The sequence below is a fragment of the Hyperolius riggenbachi genome, chromosome 6, assembly GCF_040937935.1.
Source record: "Hyperolius riggenbachi isolate aHypRig1 chromosome 6, aHypRig1.pri, whole genome shotgun sequence".
Lineage (NCBI taxonomy): Eukaryota > Metazoa > Chordata > Amphibia > Anura > Hyperoliidae > Hyperolius > Hyperolius riggenbachi.
The window spans coordinates 71138966-71153508 of NC_090651.1; the positions used below are offsets into that span (position 1 = coordinate 71138966).

General features: G+C 44.6%; 1 protein-coding gene across 1 annotated transcript in view; it reads left to right on the top strand.

Moving 5' to 3' along the window:
- The window catches only part of IPO13 (importin 13), a 113938-nt gene that overhangs the window by 47694 nt on the left and 51701 nt on the right, over positions 1-14543 (top strand). The window contains exons 4-7 of the mRNA XM_068239488.1: positions 3858-3998; positions 5688-5829; positions 7836-8002; positions 8833-8953. Of these exons, the coding sequence (XP_068095589.1) occupies positions 3858-3998; positions 5688-5829; positions 7836-8002; positions 8833-8953 (571 nt within the window). The remainder of the gene's footprint in view (positions 1-3857; positions 3999-5687; positions 5830-7835; positions 8003-8832; positions 8954-14543) is intronic.

Below are 14543 nucleotides of genomic sequence, written 5' to 3' on the forward strand. Positions count from 1 at the left end.
AACTGGTATTGTGTAGAAGGAAATAAACATGGCAGCCTCCATATTCTTCTCACTTTAGTTGTCCTTCAAGCATCATGTTACGTCTGTCTACAGATCACATTCATGCTGGGATACGTGTCTTGCAATATGTGTCTCCTGTTAGTGTATATAGTGCACATTCATGTCATATGCCCCTGTTTTAGCTATCTGCAGTCCCTGCCTCCTGTCACTAGAGTAGGCATCTGCAGTCTGTGTCCATGTCACGTGCACTTTGGGCAGAGAACCCTGGACCCTGTCTCTGTTCATGACGTATGCCGCATGCCCACGTGGATGGGGAATCATGTCTGCTGTCAGTGTGTATATCACAAGCTTACTGAGAAAGGCAGCCCTGGATCCTGTCACATGTCAGTATGCATATTACATTCCCACTGGGATAGGCACCGTTTTTGCCCCGTCTTCAATGTACAAAACATTTTCCTGTTTTGGCCAATGTCTTGTCAATGTGCATACTGCATGCATTCTGGGATAGGCATTCCCAGCCCCTGTCTCATGTCACAGGCCTGCTGGGCTAAGCATCAAGCTCCTGTGTCATGTCAGTGTGCATATCCCATGCCTGCTGGGACAGACATCACTGGCCCCTGTCTCCTGTCACTGTACATACAGCATGCACTCTTCACATGACACCCCCTTCTCTGTGCTTCTGTCTCTACAATTAGCTCACTCTGTGTGAAGGTGTGCGGTACTGGGAGGGGGAGGGTCAGCTTCTGCTTATAATCCAGCACTATACTTCCACCTTCCTTGGGAATTGATACCCATCATGACCACCTTCTGTTCTGTGATTGGTTGCCAGACCCTCCAGTTGCTTAGCAACCACTTATCCTCTCCTCTGCTCTTCCTCATCCTTGCATTCACACCAGTTACAATAAAGGAAGTTAATTGTGCTGCTGAGTTGCTACATTTCCCCCCCTGTCTGGGGCACGCAAGCCAGATTAACCTGTTCACTGCTAGAGAGAGAACATTGACCCCCCCATAATTTCAGTTGGTACTGTGTGGAATTGGCATACAGCAGCACAGGGGAGTATGGGGGAAATGTAATGCTTGGTTGGTTATATGATGTGCATACTAACAGAATCAGGAGAAGGTCAGAGGAAGGGCAAGGAAACAACCATTCCAGGATGTTCTGTAAACCTACCATGTAAAGGACACAATCTAAAACACACACACACACACACACTCACACTCACACACTCAGACACACACTCACACACACACACACACACACACACACACACACACACACACACACACACACACACACACACACACACACACACACAGACACACAGACACACACTCACACTCACACACTCAGACACACACTCTCACACACACACACAGACACACACACAGACGCACACACACTCACACACTCACAGACACACACACACACACACACACACACACACACAGACACACACACAGACACACACACAGACACACACACATAGACACACACACACACACTCCATGTTACTACAGTACTGTGTTAATAAAAAATACACATACAGAGCCATAAAGGGATCAACGTGTTACAATACATAATGTATACTTCTACTTACAAATGTATGCCGCTTTAAAGAAGGAATTCAATGTATCCATTTTCAAGCTGCATAAAATTGCATAATTGTGTATCCACTTGGAATTATTTGCATTGCATTGACCATCTCTCATATTAACCTCTGCAAATCTTAAAGGGAAGGTCCGAGCAGAATTAAAAAATAAATCTACTTACCTGGGGCTTCCTCCAGCCCCTGGCAGCTAATATGTTCCTCTCTGCAGCTCCGCTTCCAGCCGGTAGCCCAGGGTCCCCTCCGTTGCCAATGCCGACGTCGCCAGTTTGGCATCTTCTGCACAAGCGCCGCTCACGGGGTCTGGTGTGTTCTGCACAGGCGCAGTACTTCTGCGCCTGTGCAGAACACTCCAGACCATGTGAGCATGGCCGTGTGCTCGCGCATGTGCAGTAGGCGCCTGTCGGCATCTGCAGCGCAGGGGACCCCGGGTCACTGGCAGGAAGGAAGAAACTGTAAATATGGCAGACTCCACATACCTCTCTCTATAGTTGTCCTTTAAGCTGGGTGTACACACTGCACCTGGCTTATTTATGTAAGAGCTGGAATAGATACACTTGTATTTTAGAACAAAAGCAAAATCAGTAACACAAGTACTCTGCATTGTTGGCCAGAGACTTATTTTAAGCACTCTATAGTACATAAAGGACATCAAATGGTCTTTTTGCACAATATTCTAATGTTTCCAGTTTCACCTGTAGGGATGTTTTTATAAACAAGTGCTGTTCAGCTACTAAATCAGCTGCTCTTTCTGTCTACAGTATTTAACCACTTCATACAATGTGGACATTTATAAATGTCCTATTTATGCATGTTTTAGTGCAAATAGGATGCTCACAGTATATAAATCCAGTTATTCTGCCCCAATGCACCTTAGAAGCGTATGTACAATGGGCGCACATTTGTCCCCTTCAGCCCATGGCATGACGTAATTAAAACCGGTTTGTACCCTTTTCAAATGGCTGCTGCAATTCTATTTGCAATGTGCAGTGGAGGAGAGCTCTAAAGGGGCGTACCTCATTTATGTGGAGGCGATCATTATACTGATTGCTTACCGTAATTATCCAGCGTTAAACACGCAGTTTAGATGTCTGTGTGAAAGAAGCCTTAATTGCGCAGTACTTTGTCATATATGGTATGTTGTATCTGTGGGGGTTTTTTAACCGCTTCCAGACCTTGGTAATTAAAATCTGTGCCTGGTTTTGGACCTGTTATCCCTGCCTGAGTGTACATTTTTAATTACTGCACTGCACACACCTGCTGCTACTGCTGATCGTACTTCTCTCCCGCCACTGCAGCCCACTTGCGCTGCTGTCAGTATGACAGCACAACTCCGTAAGCCGGTCAGGAAATGATTTAATTGGCTCCTGACCCTGTGATCACTGTAATTGGCTGTGATTGGCTCACAGTGATCACAGGGACATGAGCCAATGAAATGTGCTCCTGACTGGCTCACGGAATTCTGCTATCAGTGGGCTGCAGGGACGAGAGATGGGTCCTTGCCACGTGAAGTTTGTGAGCCCCGTTTTCTTATTAAAAAAGTCTCTGGTCCTTAAAGGGAACCTAAACTGAGAAGGATATAGATTTTTCTTTTTAAAATAATACCAGTTGCCTGACTCTCCTGCTGATCCTGTGTCTCTAATACTTTTAGCCACAGCCTTTCAACAAGCATGCAGATCAGGTGCTCTGACTGAAGTCAGGCTGGATTAGCTGCATGCTTGTTTCAGGTGGGTGATTCAGCCACAACTGCAGCCAAAGACATCAGCAGGACTGCCAGGTAACTTGCATTGTTTAAAAGGAAACATACATATCCCTCTCAGTTAAAGGGAAGTCAGACTGGATTAGCTGCATGCTTGTTTCACGGTGGGATTCAGCCACTATTGCAGTCACAGAGATCAGCTGGACTGCCAGGCAACTGGTATTGTTTAACAGGAAACATCCATATCACTCTCAGTTAAGGTTCCCTTTAAAGCAGGAAGTTTTGAATCATGGTGATACCATTTATTGGCTAACTTAAAAGAATAAGAGTAAGCGAGCTTTCCACTGTATAGCCCTCGTCGGGCTTCAATCCTGTTTGCTTACATACTGCTTTTAAATCCTGATTCATACATAAATGTTATGTGTTTTGCAGCAGGTTGGTAATGTGTATAACCAGCAGGGGGAATTTGAGTTCCTTCTATATAATGTTCTTCGGACCATCAGGTTAGCAGCAAACAGTTCTCCATCTTCCTGTTTTTTTTCTCTCTCCAGATACGTCAACACTCTCCTGAAACTCATCCCTCAGGCTCTCGGCCTACAAGAGCAACTGCAGCAGGCTGTACAGAATGGAGACATCGAGACCTCTCATGGCATTTGCCGCATAATAGTCGCACTTGGCGAGAACCATTCACGGTATGTACAGACCACAAACCTACTCCTGCAGGGCTATAGGATCAGTTTGCTCAGGTGACTGATTTGATCATGTCTCACTTCTGCTTTCTGTGTAAACTAAACCAGAAACAGATCACATGATCAGGACCAGCCATTCAGAGACTTAAAGATGTCACCTGATCAGATTGATTATATGCGTATCTGTAAATTTTCCTTGAGGAAAATTTATATAGAATATACTATGTACTGCAGTAGTTATTTTCTGTCTTTATTTTGCAAATGCAATAACTTTTTTTTTTTTTTTTACTTATACAAAACCTTTTGCTATACTAAGTATAGCAAGCCTCAGAGCAATGACATTCTGAATTCTGGACTGACTAGTCCATCTCCTAATGGGGAATTCTCAGGGTTTTCTTTGTTTTCAAAAGCACTTCCTGAAAGGCAGTTGCTAAGTCTAATTGCCAACATAGTAAGATGCCAGCCTTCCTACTCACTTGCACACTATTTTGACAGTTAGCAACAGCCGTTTAGGAACTGTTTTTGAAAACAAACAAAACCCTAAGAATCCCCCATAAGGAGATGGACCAGTTCAAAATCTGTTGATTCAACAATCGGTAGCCTGCAGGCTAGCTGGTCAATCAATTCCATGGAAGCTGACCTATTTTTTGTTTTTGTTTTGTTATTAAGCAATGCACTGTGCCTGGCTGTTCTGATCTTGTACCTCTATTACATTTAGCCATAGACCCTGAACAAGCATGCAGATCAGATGTTTGACTGGACTTGCTGCATGCTTGTTTCAGGTTTGTGATTCAGACACTACTGATGCATGAAAGATCATCAAGATGCTAGGCAATTGGTATACCATAGTTTAAAAGGAAATAAATGTCAGACTCCACATCCCTCCCACTTCAGGTGCCCTTTAAGGATACCAGAGCTGACACAAATTTTAAAAACTGGGGAGCAGGCATGTATGTGAAGCAGTCCTCATGCTCACCGCTCCACTCTCACCTAAAACCCCCCTCACTCTTTTCCGGGTCGGCCAGATCGGGCAATAGTGTGCAGGCACTGACTTGGCGATTGACATCATGCGCAGAGCGTTCGCGGCAGCACTCCACCGGGTCTGCGTCTGCGCATTACTGCCTGACCCGGAAAAGGCTGAGGGAGGCTTTTAGGTGGAAGTGGAGGGGGGTGTAGGAAGACGAGGGGAGCGGTGGGCATGAGGACTGCTTCACATACATGCCTGTTCCCCCTGTTTTTAAAATTTGTGTCAGTTCTGGTGTCCTTTAAGACAGTTAGAGGCCCTCTTTCGAATTGCAAAAAAGTTTTTGCGCGAATTTTCGCATTGCAATCGCGAATTTTCATGTGAAGCGATAACGTTTTTGCGCGCAAACGCGAATTTTCGTGCAAAATCGATATCGTTTTTGCGCAAAAAATCGAGTTTGCGTGCGAAAACGTTAATTTGCAATCGCGCGCAATGCAAAAATTCACGCGAAAATGGCCGTGCTAACAGTTAGCACTCTTTTGGGAATCAAGCCCTATATCTATTGTCATGAAAACAGCCAGTGCCTCTGCAGCTATTGCTAAGAATGCGTTGTATGTAATGGCCATATACAGGTTTTGGAAAGCCCAGGGACACTGTATACTGCAGTATATGTAATGCATTTGTGTGCTGCTCGCTGGAAGTTGTTCTCACGCTGCTTTTTGTTGCAGGGCTCTCCTGGACCAGGTGGATCACTGGCAGAGCTTCCTGGCCTTGGTTAACATGATCATGTTCTGTACAGGAATTCCCGGTCATTATCCAGTCAATGAAACCACCAGCTCCCTCACACTCACATTCTGGTACACTCTGCAGGTTTGTCATTATTCTGACTTCTACCAAGGTGTATAATTCCTTTATTTCTTTGTTCACTCACTGATATTACTTTCCAAAAGATAGACTGAGAATCTAAATATAACGTTGCCTTCTGCATGACTACTGAATATTCAAATCATCTCTTTATTCTCCTGAGAGCAAGGCTGCACATCCAGAACCGCTGGCGTATAGTGAGCCTGTAGCTAATACATTTTACAGAGCCACATCAATCCAACTTACATACAGCTAAGCAAAGGAGCTTTCTGAATGACAATGGACGTGTTTATGTAGCCCGAGTACACGAATACCCATACACTATACTGTACAATTAGATGTTCGATTCAACAAAACGTCTAATTGAGCAGAAATTGTGGCTAGCCGTGGTTGTTCCGTAATTGACCAATGGGTGAAGTCCCATGATCGGCATAGGAAGTTTTGTCTGCAATCGACCCGCGATCTCGATCGTAATTAGGGATGGTCAATGAGATGCAAATAATTGCAAGTTGATGCAGTATTATGCAATTTTGTATGCAAATGTATGCAGCTATTGATATACGCAAATTTATTCTCAATTGAGAGGCTTTTTGGATATGGCAGTTAAGTACTCGTGTTCCACATGGCCTTAGTTCTAGATGGGATTTAAAGAGGAACTCCAGTGAAAATAATGTAATAAAAAAAGTGCTTCATTTTTACAATAATTATGTATAAATTATTTAGTCAGTGTTTGCCCATTGTAAAATATTTTAAATCCCTGATTTATATTCTGACATTTATCACATGGTGACATATTTACTGCTGGCAAGTAATGTAGTTGCTGCTTGCTGTTTTGGCAGTTGGAAACAGCTGTAAACAGCCTTTTCCCACAATGCAACAGGGACTGCGACAGGAAACTGCCAAGAGTACGTACTCAGAACTTTTGTGGGAGAGGTTTCACCACAATATCAGCCATACAACACATCCGCCACTCTCCCACCTTTGAAATCTTTAAATGCTCCCTCAAAACCCACCTTTCCGACAAGATTACTCTCTAGCTTAGGCCATGCAACCACTAAATAACCTAATTACGCACTGCCTGTACATATACTGTATACTTTCCCCACCTCTTGTTTCCACCCCATTCCTTTAGATTGTAAGCTCGGAAGGGCAGGGCTCTCACCCTTTTGTGTCATGGAATGTTATTAATTTAATTGCTTGCACACTGTTAGACATTTATACATTTTAGTCATCATAGCAAATGTGCTATTGTAATCAGCAGTTCTGTATTTTGTATCAGTGTGCATATCTGATGTATATCATTGTCTGTATCGTTATGTATCCCTTGTTTGTTCTCTTACATTGTACAGCGCCACGGAATATGTTGGCGCTTTATAAATAAATAAATAAATAAATAATAATAATAAATACAGCGCCCCCTGATGGTCTGTTTGTGAAAAGGAATAGATTTCTCATGTAAAAGGGGGTATCAGCTACTGATTGGGATATAGTTCAATTCTTGGTCGGGGTTTCTCTTTTTAAGTTTAGTCTATGATACGGCTGTTTAATTATTAACTTTTCCATGTTATATAACGACTTCCTGCACCATGCAATATTAAACAGCTGAGCTTTTGCATTGTTTTTATATGTAGATTTTATATAGGAACTTTCATATTGAATAACATATGACTTCTGTAATTTTATGTCTGTCATTTCTCTTTAAGACAGGTGCTACGCCCAATTTTGGGGTGGACCTTACCTGCCTATATAACCCGTTCAAAGCCCCGTCAGATGATTCTTTAGTCTATGTTTTGTGATGGGAAGTGCAGTAGCCATAGCTATAAAAAAACAACTGCAAAAAAACCCTTCCTCTCGGTTGTACCATAAGGGAATCGGATAGCTTTGGGTTTGAGCAATCTTACATCACTTTGCACTTGTGTTCGGTCTATAGGAATATGATGCTGTTTGTTAGAATGGGAGGAGGAAGTCATTGTCTGATGCACCACAAGTAAAGGTATTTCTTCTCTCCATAGGATGATATTCTTTCTTTTGAAACTGAGAAGCAGACGGTGTATCTGCAGGTGTACCGACCTGTCTATTTCCAGCTGGTAGATGTGCTGCTGCAGAAGGCTCAGTTCCCCGCAGATGCGGAATATGCATCCTGGTCTTCAGATGAGAAAGAACAGTTCCGAATCTACAGGTACAAATATTCTTAGCAGAGAATTCTGATCTTTGACTTCCCTCTTTGTCAGTGAACATTGTGGAGTAAAAGTGGGAAACCACCATACATTTATACTTCTAGTAATACATTTTACATTAAGTTAAAGCAGAACTAAAATAAAAAAATCAAAAAAATCAAAGAGTTTCACTTACCTGGGGCTTCTGCCAGCCTCTTGCAGCCTTCCTGTCCCACGCCGGTCCTCAATGATCCTCCCTTCTTCCTCAGCCAGCTACTTTCGCCTCAATTGAAGCGGTAACTGCGCCTGTACACCCCAGGCAACACGTAGCTTTCTTTGCGTACCTGCCCGCTATAGCGTCCTGCGCTATTAGCACAGGGCGCTATTGCAGGTGGGAATGTAAAGAAAGATATGTGTGGCTCAGGGCACGCAGGCGCAATTGTCGTTGACTTACGAGTTGACGGTATGACCGAACAGAAAGTAGTAGACGGCGGGAGAACGGAGGATCGTGGAGGACGGGCGCCGGACAGGAAGGCTGCAAGGGGCTGGCAGAAGCCCCAGGTAAGTCAAATACTTTTCATTCTTTTTTTTTTTTTTTACTTTCAGTTCCGCTTTCAGTCTGTCCTTCTCTTAATTTTTTTTAATTACTGTATTTCAACATTAATACAGAGTTTATGGTAAGCACAGTATACAGTGTGGAGTATAGTACTGTTTTAGTAAGGCCTATTTTCTAACACTGACTCAAGCAACCATCAGTCCATCCCCGTTGGTGCCAGATAATGGGCGTTTTACAGTATTTCGCTTCCACATGCCAGGGACAGTACTAACCTTGTCCCCTTCTCTCCTCCTGCAGAGTGGATATCTCAGACACCCTCATGTATGTATATGAGATGCTGGGCGCAGAGCTGCTCAGTAACTTGTATGATAAACTTGGACGCCTCTTGACCTCCTCAGATCACCCTGCATCATGGCAAGTAAGTTTAGGCTATGGGAAAAAAGATTTTGTGTTTATGGAGTTATACTATGCTAATAAGATGTAAACTGGAAGTGTAATTCAGTTTAGTTTAAATTGGCAGTTTGTCAGATTTGTGTCGCTAGGTCTATGCATAGATGGTGACATTTCACTCTACTTTTCATCACAATGCGCAGGCATTAGTGATGTGACCAAGACTTTCTATTTTATGGAGGAAGAGGAGAGTTGAGGTACAGTGGTGTGAAAAACGATTTGCTCCCTTCCTGATTTCTTATTCTTTTGCATGTTTGTCACACTTAAATGTTTCTGCTCATCAAAAACCGTTAACTATTAGTCAAAGATAACCTAATTGAACACAAAATGCAGTTTTAAATGATGGTTTTTATTATCTAGTGAGAAAAAAAACTCCAAATCTACATGGCCCTGTGTGAAAAAGTGATTGCCCCCCTTGTTAAAAAATAACTTAAAGGGAACCTTAACTGGCGTGGAAAAAATAATTCACTTACCTGGGGGCTTTCCCAAGCCTCCTGCAGCCGTCCTGTGCCCGCGCCGGTCCTTCGGTGCCCTCCGGTCTCCCTCCGCCGCTAAGTTTCGTTTTCGGACGACTGCCAGTCGTCCTCGGGCAAAGCGTCATCTTCTTCCGCATTCCCTGTCGTAATGAGCCGTAAAGCGCGTCCGCATGACGCCAAACGCGTCATGCGGACGCGCTTTACGGCTCTTTACGACGGGGAATCCGGAAGAAGATGACGCTTTGCCCGAGGACGACTGGCAGTCGTCCGAAAACGAAACTTAGCAGCGGAGGGAGACCGGAGGGCACCGAAGGACCGGCGCGGGCACAGGACGGCTGCAGAAGGCTTGGGAAAGCTCCCAGGTAAGTGAATTATTTTTTCCACGCCAGTTAAGGTTCCCTTTAACTGTGGTTTATTACACCTGAGTTTAATTTCTGTAGTCACCCCTAGGCCTGATTACTGCCACACCTGTTTCAATCAAGAAATCACTTAAATATTAGCTATCTGACACAGAGAAGTAGACCAAAAGCACCTCAAAAGCTAGACATCATGCCAAGATCCAAAGAAATTCAGGAACAAATGAGAACAAAAGTACTGTAATTGAAATCTATCAGTCTGGTAAAGGTTATAAAGCCATTTCTAAAGCTTTGGGACTCCAGCAAACCACAGTGAGAGCCATTATCCACAAATGGCAAACACATGGAACATTGATGAACCTTCCCAGGAGTGGCCGGCCGACCAAAATTACCCCAAGAGCGCAGAGAAAACTCATCCGAGAGGCCACAAAAGACCCCAGGACAACATCTAATGAACCGCAGGCCTCACTTGCCTCAATTAAGGTCAGTGTGCACGACTCCACCATAAGAAAGAGACTGGGTAAAAACGGCCTGCATGGAAGATATCCAAGGCGCAAACCACTTTTAAGCAAAAAGAACATTAAGGCTCGTCTCAATTTTGCTAAAAAAACATCTCAATGATTGCCAAGACTTTTGGGAAAATACCTTGTGGACCGACGAGACAAATGTTGAACTTTTTGGAAGGTGCGTGTCCCGTTACATCTGGCGTAGAAGTAACACAGCATTTCAGCAGAAGAACATCATACCAACAGTAAAATATGGTGGTGGTAGTGTGATGGTCTGGGGTTGTTTTGCTGCTTCAGGACCTGGAAGGCATACAGTGATAGATGGAACCATGAATTCTACTGTCTGCCAAAAAATCCTGAAGGAGAATGTCCGGCCATCTGTTCGTCAACTCAAGCTGAAGTGATCTTGGGTGCTGCAGCAGGACAATGACCCAAAACACACCAGCAAATTCACCTCTGAATGGCTGAAGAAAAACAAAATGAAGACTTTGGAGAGGCCTAGTCAAAGTCCTGACCTGACTCCTATTGAGATGTTGTGGCATGACCTTAAAAAGGCGGTTCATGCTAGAAAACCCTCAAATAAAGCTGAATTACAACAATTCTGCAAAGATGAGTGGGCCAAAATTCCTCCAGAGCGCTGTAAAAGACTCGTTGCAAGTTATCGCAAATGCTTCAGTGTTCTCCCCAGAGCCTTTTACCAGGGCGCGCCGCCCGGCTGGTCTCTTCTGAGCGCCCGGCTGATCTCCCCCGAGCGCCCGGGTAAAATTATCCCATTCTGTGCGGCTCATCAGTGATCAGCTGTGGCTGTATCATTGCAGCCAGCCGCTGTCACTCAGAGACACTATCTCCGCCCACCTCCTCAGCTCCCGGCAGTTGTGTGGAGGGGCGGGGAATGCAGGAGACGTTACGCAGCTCACACATGAGCTCTGAGTGAAGAGAGGAAGCAGGGCTCTCGGAAGGTCCTGCAGACGCTGTCCTGTCGTCCTCCTCTCTCTGTACGAGCAGCTTACATGAGCTAGGAAGCGCGGCTCTGGAATGTCCAGCCAGACGCTGTCCTCCTCCTCCTCTCCCTGTACTCAGAATAACGCGCAACTCTGATGTTTGTGGCATGTCCAGCCAGACGCTGTCCTCCTCTCCCTGTGCTTGTCCCAGCAGCAGCGTGTATGTAATCTCTGTGTAATCTCGCTGGCTACTATACACTAACCCCCCCCCCCCCCAAGAACCTTAGGATGCTTAACCCTTTGACTCCACAATTCTCCAGTTCTACCACTGCCTTCCACAGCTCTGATTGATGCCAGAAGTGAGTGTCACAGGTGTTAGGGAGCTGCAGTTTGGGGGGGGGGGGGGGGGGTGAGCCAGAGTACAGATAGCCACAGACTCACCCAGGGCAATGGCAGACAGAGGCACAGAGTGATTACCTGGGGCTTCTTCCAGCCCCTTTAGTTGTTGTTCTCCCTTGCAGTCATTCCGCACCGCTGTGTTCCTCTCTGAACGCTGCATGCACAGCCACATGTCACTTGCCTCCTCCACCACATTCCCGTTACCGGCAGCGGTTTGCACTTGCGCTGTAACTAAAAATTGCTACTGCGCATAGGCAAAACACTCCTGGTCACAGGAGCATGATCGAGTAGCTGCAGGGCTAAGGAACAGAGCAGTGTGGAATGGCGATCATAGAGCAGGAGGACTTTAGGGGGCTATAAGAAGCCCCAGGTAAGTAACTAGTCTAATTTTTTTCAGTTTAGTATCCCTTTAAGAGATTCCAGTACAAAAGACAGAGCCTAGCCTGTCAATTTATTGGGGGGGGGGGGGGGGGGCGCGCGCGCGATTCCCCACCTAGTGGCGCCCAACCTAACCTTCCACCACCCGGCTACTTTTTCATACCACCCGGCTGGAAAAAATTTCTGGGGAGAACACTGTGCTTGATTGCAGTTATTGCTGCTAAGGGTGGCCCAACCAGTTATTAGGTTCAGGGGGCAATTTCTTTTTTACACAGGGCCATGTAGGTTTTGAGGTTTTTTTCTCACTAAATAATAAAAAACATCATTTAAAAGTGCATTTTGTGTTCAATTATGTTATCTTTGACTAATAGTTAACGGTTTTTGATGAGCCGAAACATTTAAGTGTGACAAACATGCAAAAGAATAAGAAATCAGGAAGGGGGCAAATAGTTTTTCACACCACTGTATAATATATGAGCCTGGGCGGCACAGTGGCATAGTATAGGTGGCATGGTGGATAGCACTCTTGCCTTGCAGATTGGATTCCCCGGTTCAAATCCCCCACTAGAGCACTATCTGCATGGTGTTTGTATGCTCTCCCCCTGTCTGTTTGGCACTCCAGTTCACTCCCACATCCCATAATAACAACACAAAAGTTAATTGTCTTCTCCCTAAAAATTAGCCTAAGGCTCAACACACACCATACAATCTTGGTTGTTCAATCTTACCACTTTTATGTAGTATAAGAGCTTATCCAATCAATCATTCAAGGTATTTTCAATCTGTTGGCCCTTATACAACATAGATTTGGTAAATCTGTACAACCAAGATTGTATGGTGTGTGTTGAGCTTTAGACTATGATGTACATATGACTATGGTAGGGATTAGATTGCGAGCCCCTCTGAAGGACAGTTACTGTCTAGGGATGATCAAAGAGATGCAAATTCTTCCGAGTTGATGAAATTTATGAAAATTTCTATGCAAATGTATGCAGTTTGAAAATGGATCAATCAATTTAAACCCAGGTTTAAACTGATTGGTCCATGTTGAAGCTGCATTTACAGTATACTCTATGAAGCACTGCGGATGATGTCAGTGCTATATAGACCATAATAAAAAGGTCTAATGAGTAAGCGGTCCGTGGGCATTCTCAGGTTTGAATTCTATTTCTACTCTGTCTGTGGCATACGGTGAGTTACTGTGGGGCAGCTGTCATGATGGAATACTCTACTTTCAGCAGAATGTAGAGTTTTCGCTTTTGCTTCACGACGCATTAAAATTGGCGTATACCGACGCAGAAGCAATGATTGCTTGCTATGTGATGTGACGGCTTCCATTGGGGCAACGCAAGAGATACTCTTGTGATACAGTATAGCACGCTGGCATTGAGTCTATGAACGCTTGTGGCACACTGTTAAAGGATACTTCTGGCAATCTGAAAAATACATTTTACTTATCTGGGGCTTCTTTCAGCCCCTAGAAATTTGTTAGGTCCTACAGCACAGTTCTGCTCTGAGCCAGGCCTTCAGTTCTCCCCACAGTAATATTGCGACCCACGGCTGGGTCGGGATCTCCTGAGCTTGCGCGGATGCATTGCGTGCCTCTCGTGATCACGCTCCAGTTGCCGGGAGCGATGTGCGCTTGTGCAGTTCAGAGAGAATTGAATTGCAGAGCGCCATTAGCAGAGGAGCCTCTGCACTTGCCCAGAAGATCCCGATCCAGCCATGGGTCATGATCTTATGGAGTTGAGAGCTGAGGCCTGGCTCAGAGTGGAACTGCGCCGTGGGACCTAACAGACTTCTAAAAGCTGGAAGAAGCCTTCGGTGAGTGAAACCTTAATTTTTCAGATTGCTGGATGTATCTTTTAAGTTGCAGTGCCACTTTCTTAACCATTGTGGTGTGATTGAAAAACAATCACAATGCAACCAAAAGCAAGAAGTGTTCAAGACAAGTCGCACAACATTTATATCATGCTTTTTTCCTGGCGGACTCAAAGAGCCTTGCCCAAAGCCTCCTTACTGTTTTACTGGCATGAGCCGGGTGTTGAACCCTGGTGAAAGGCTCAAACCCTGCATCATAGGCTTTGACCACTACGCTATTCTTACTGTAAGTCTACCCTTACTGTTGAAGTCTGTGATGAAGTCAAGCAATTTCTTTATCTCTCAGATGCCCCCCCCCCTTCCCCCCATCCTTTTCAAATATGGGGAACTTGTTGGCATAGTCAACTTAAAAAGGAACTCCAGCCTAAACAAACATACTGTCATTAAGTTACATGAGTTATGTTAATTAAAATAGATAGGTAATATAATCTCTTACCCACACTGTTTTAAAAGAACAGGCAAATGTTAGATTTCATGATGGCAGTCATCTTTTTGGTTGAAAGGAGGTGACAGGGAACATGAGACACAGTTCCAACTGTCCTGTGTCCTGATCACCCCTCCCAGTTGCTAGGCAACGTGAACAACAACATAGGCAATCCCATCATGCTCTGCACAGCATCA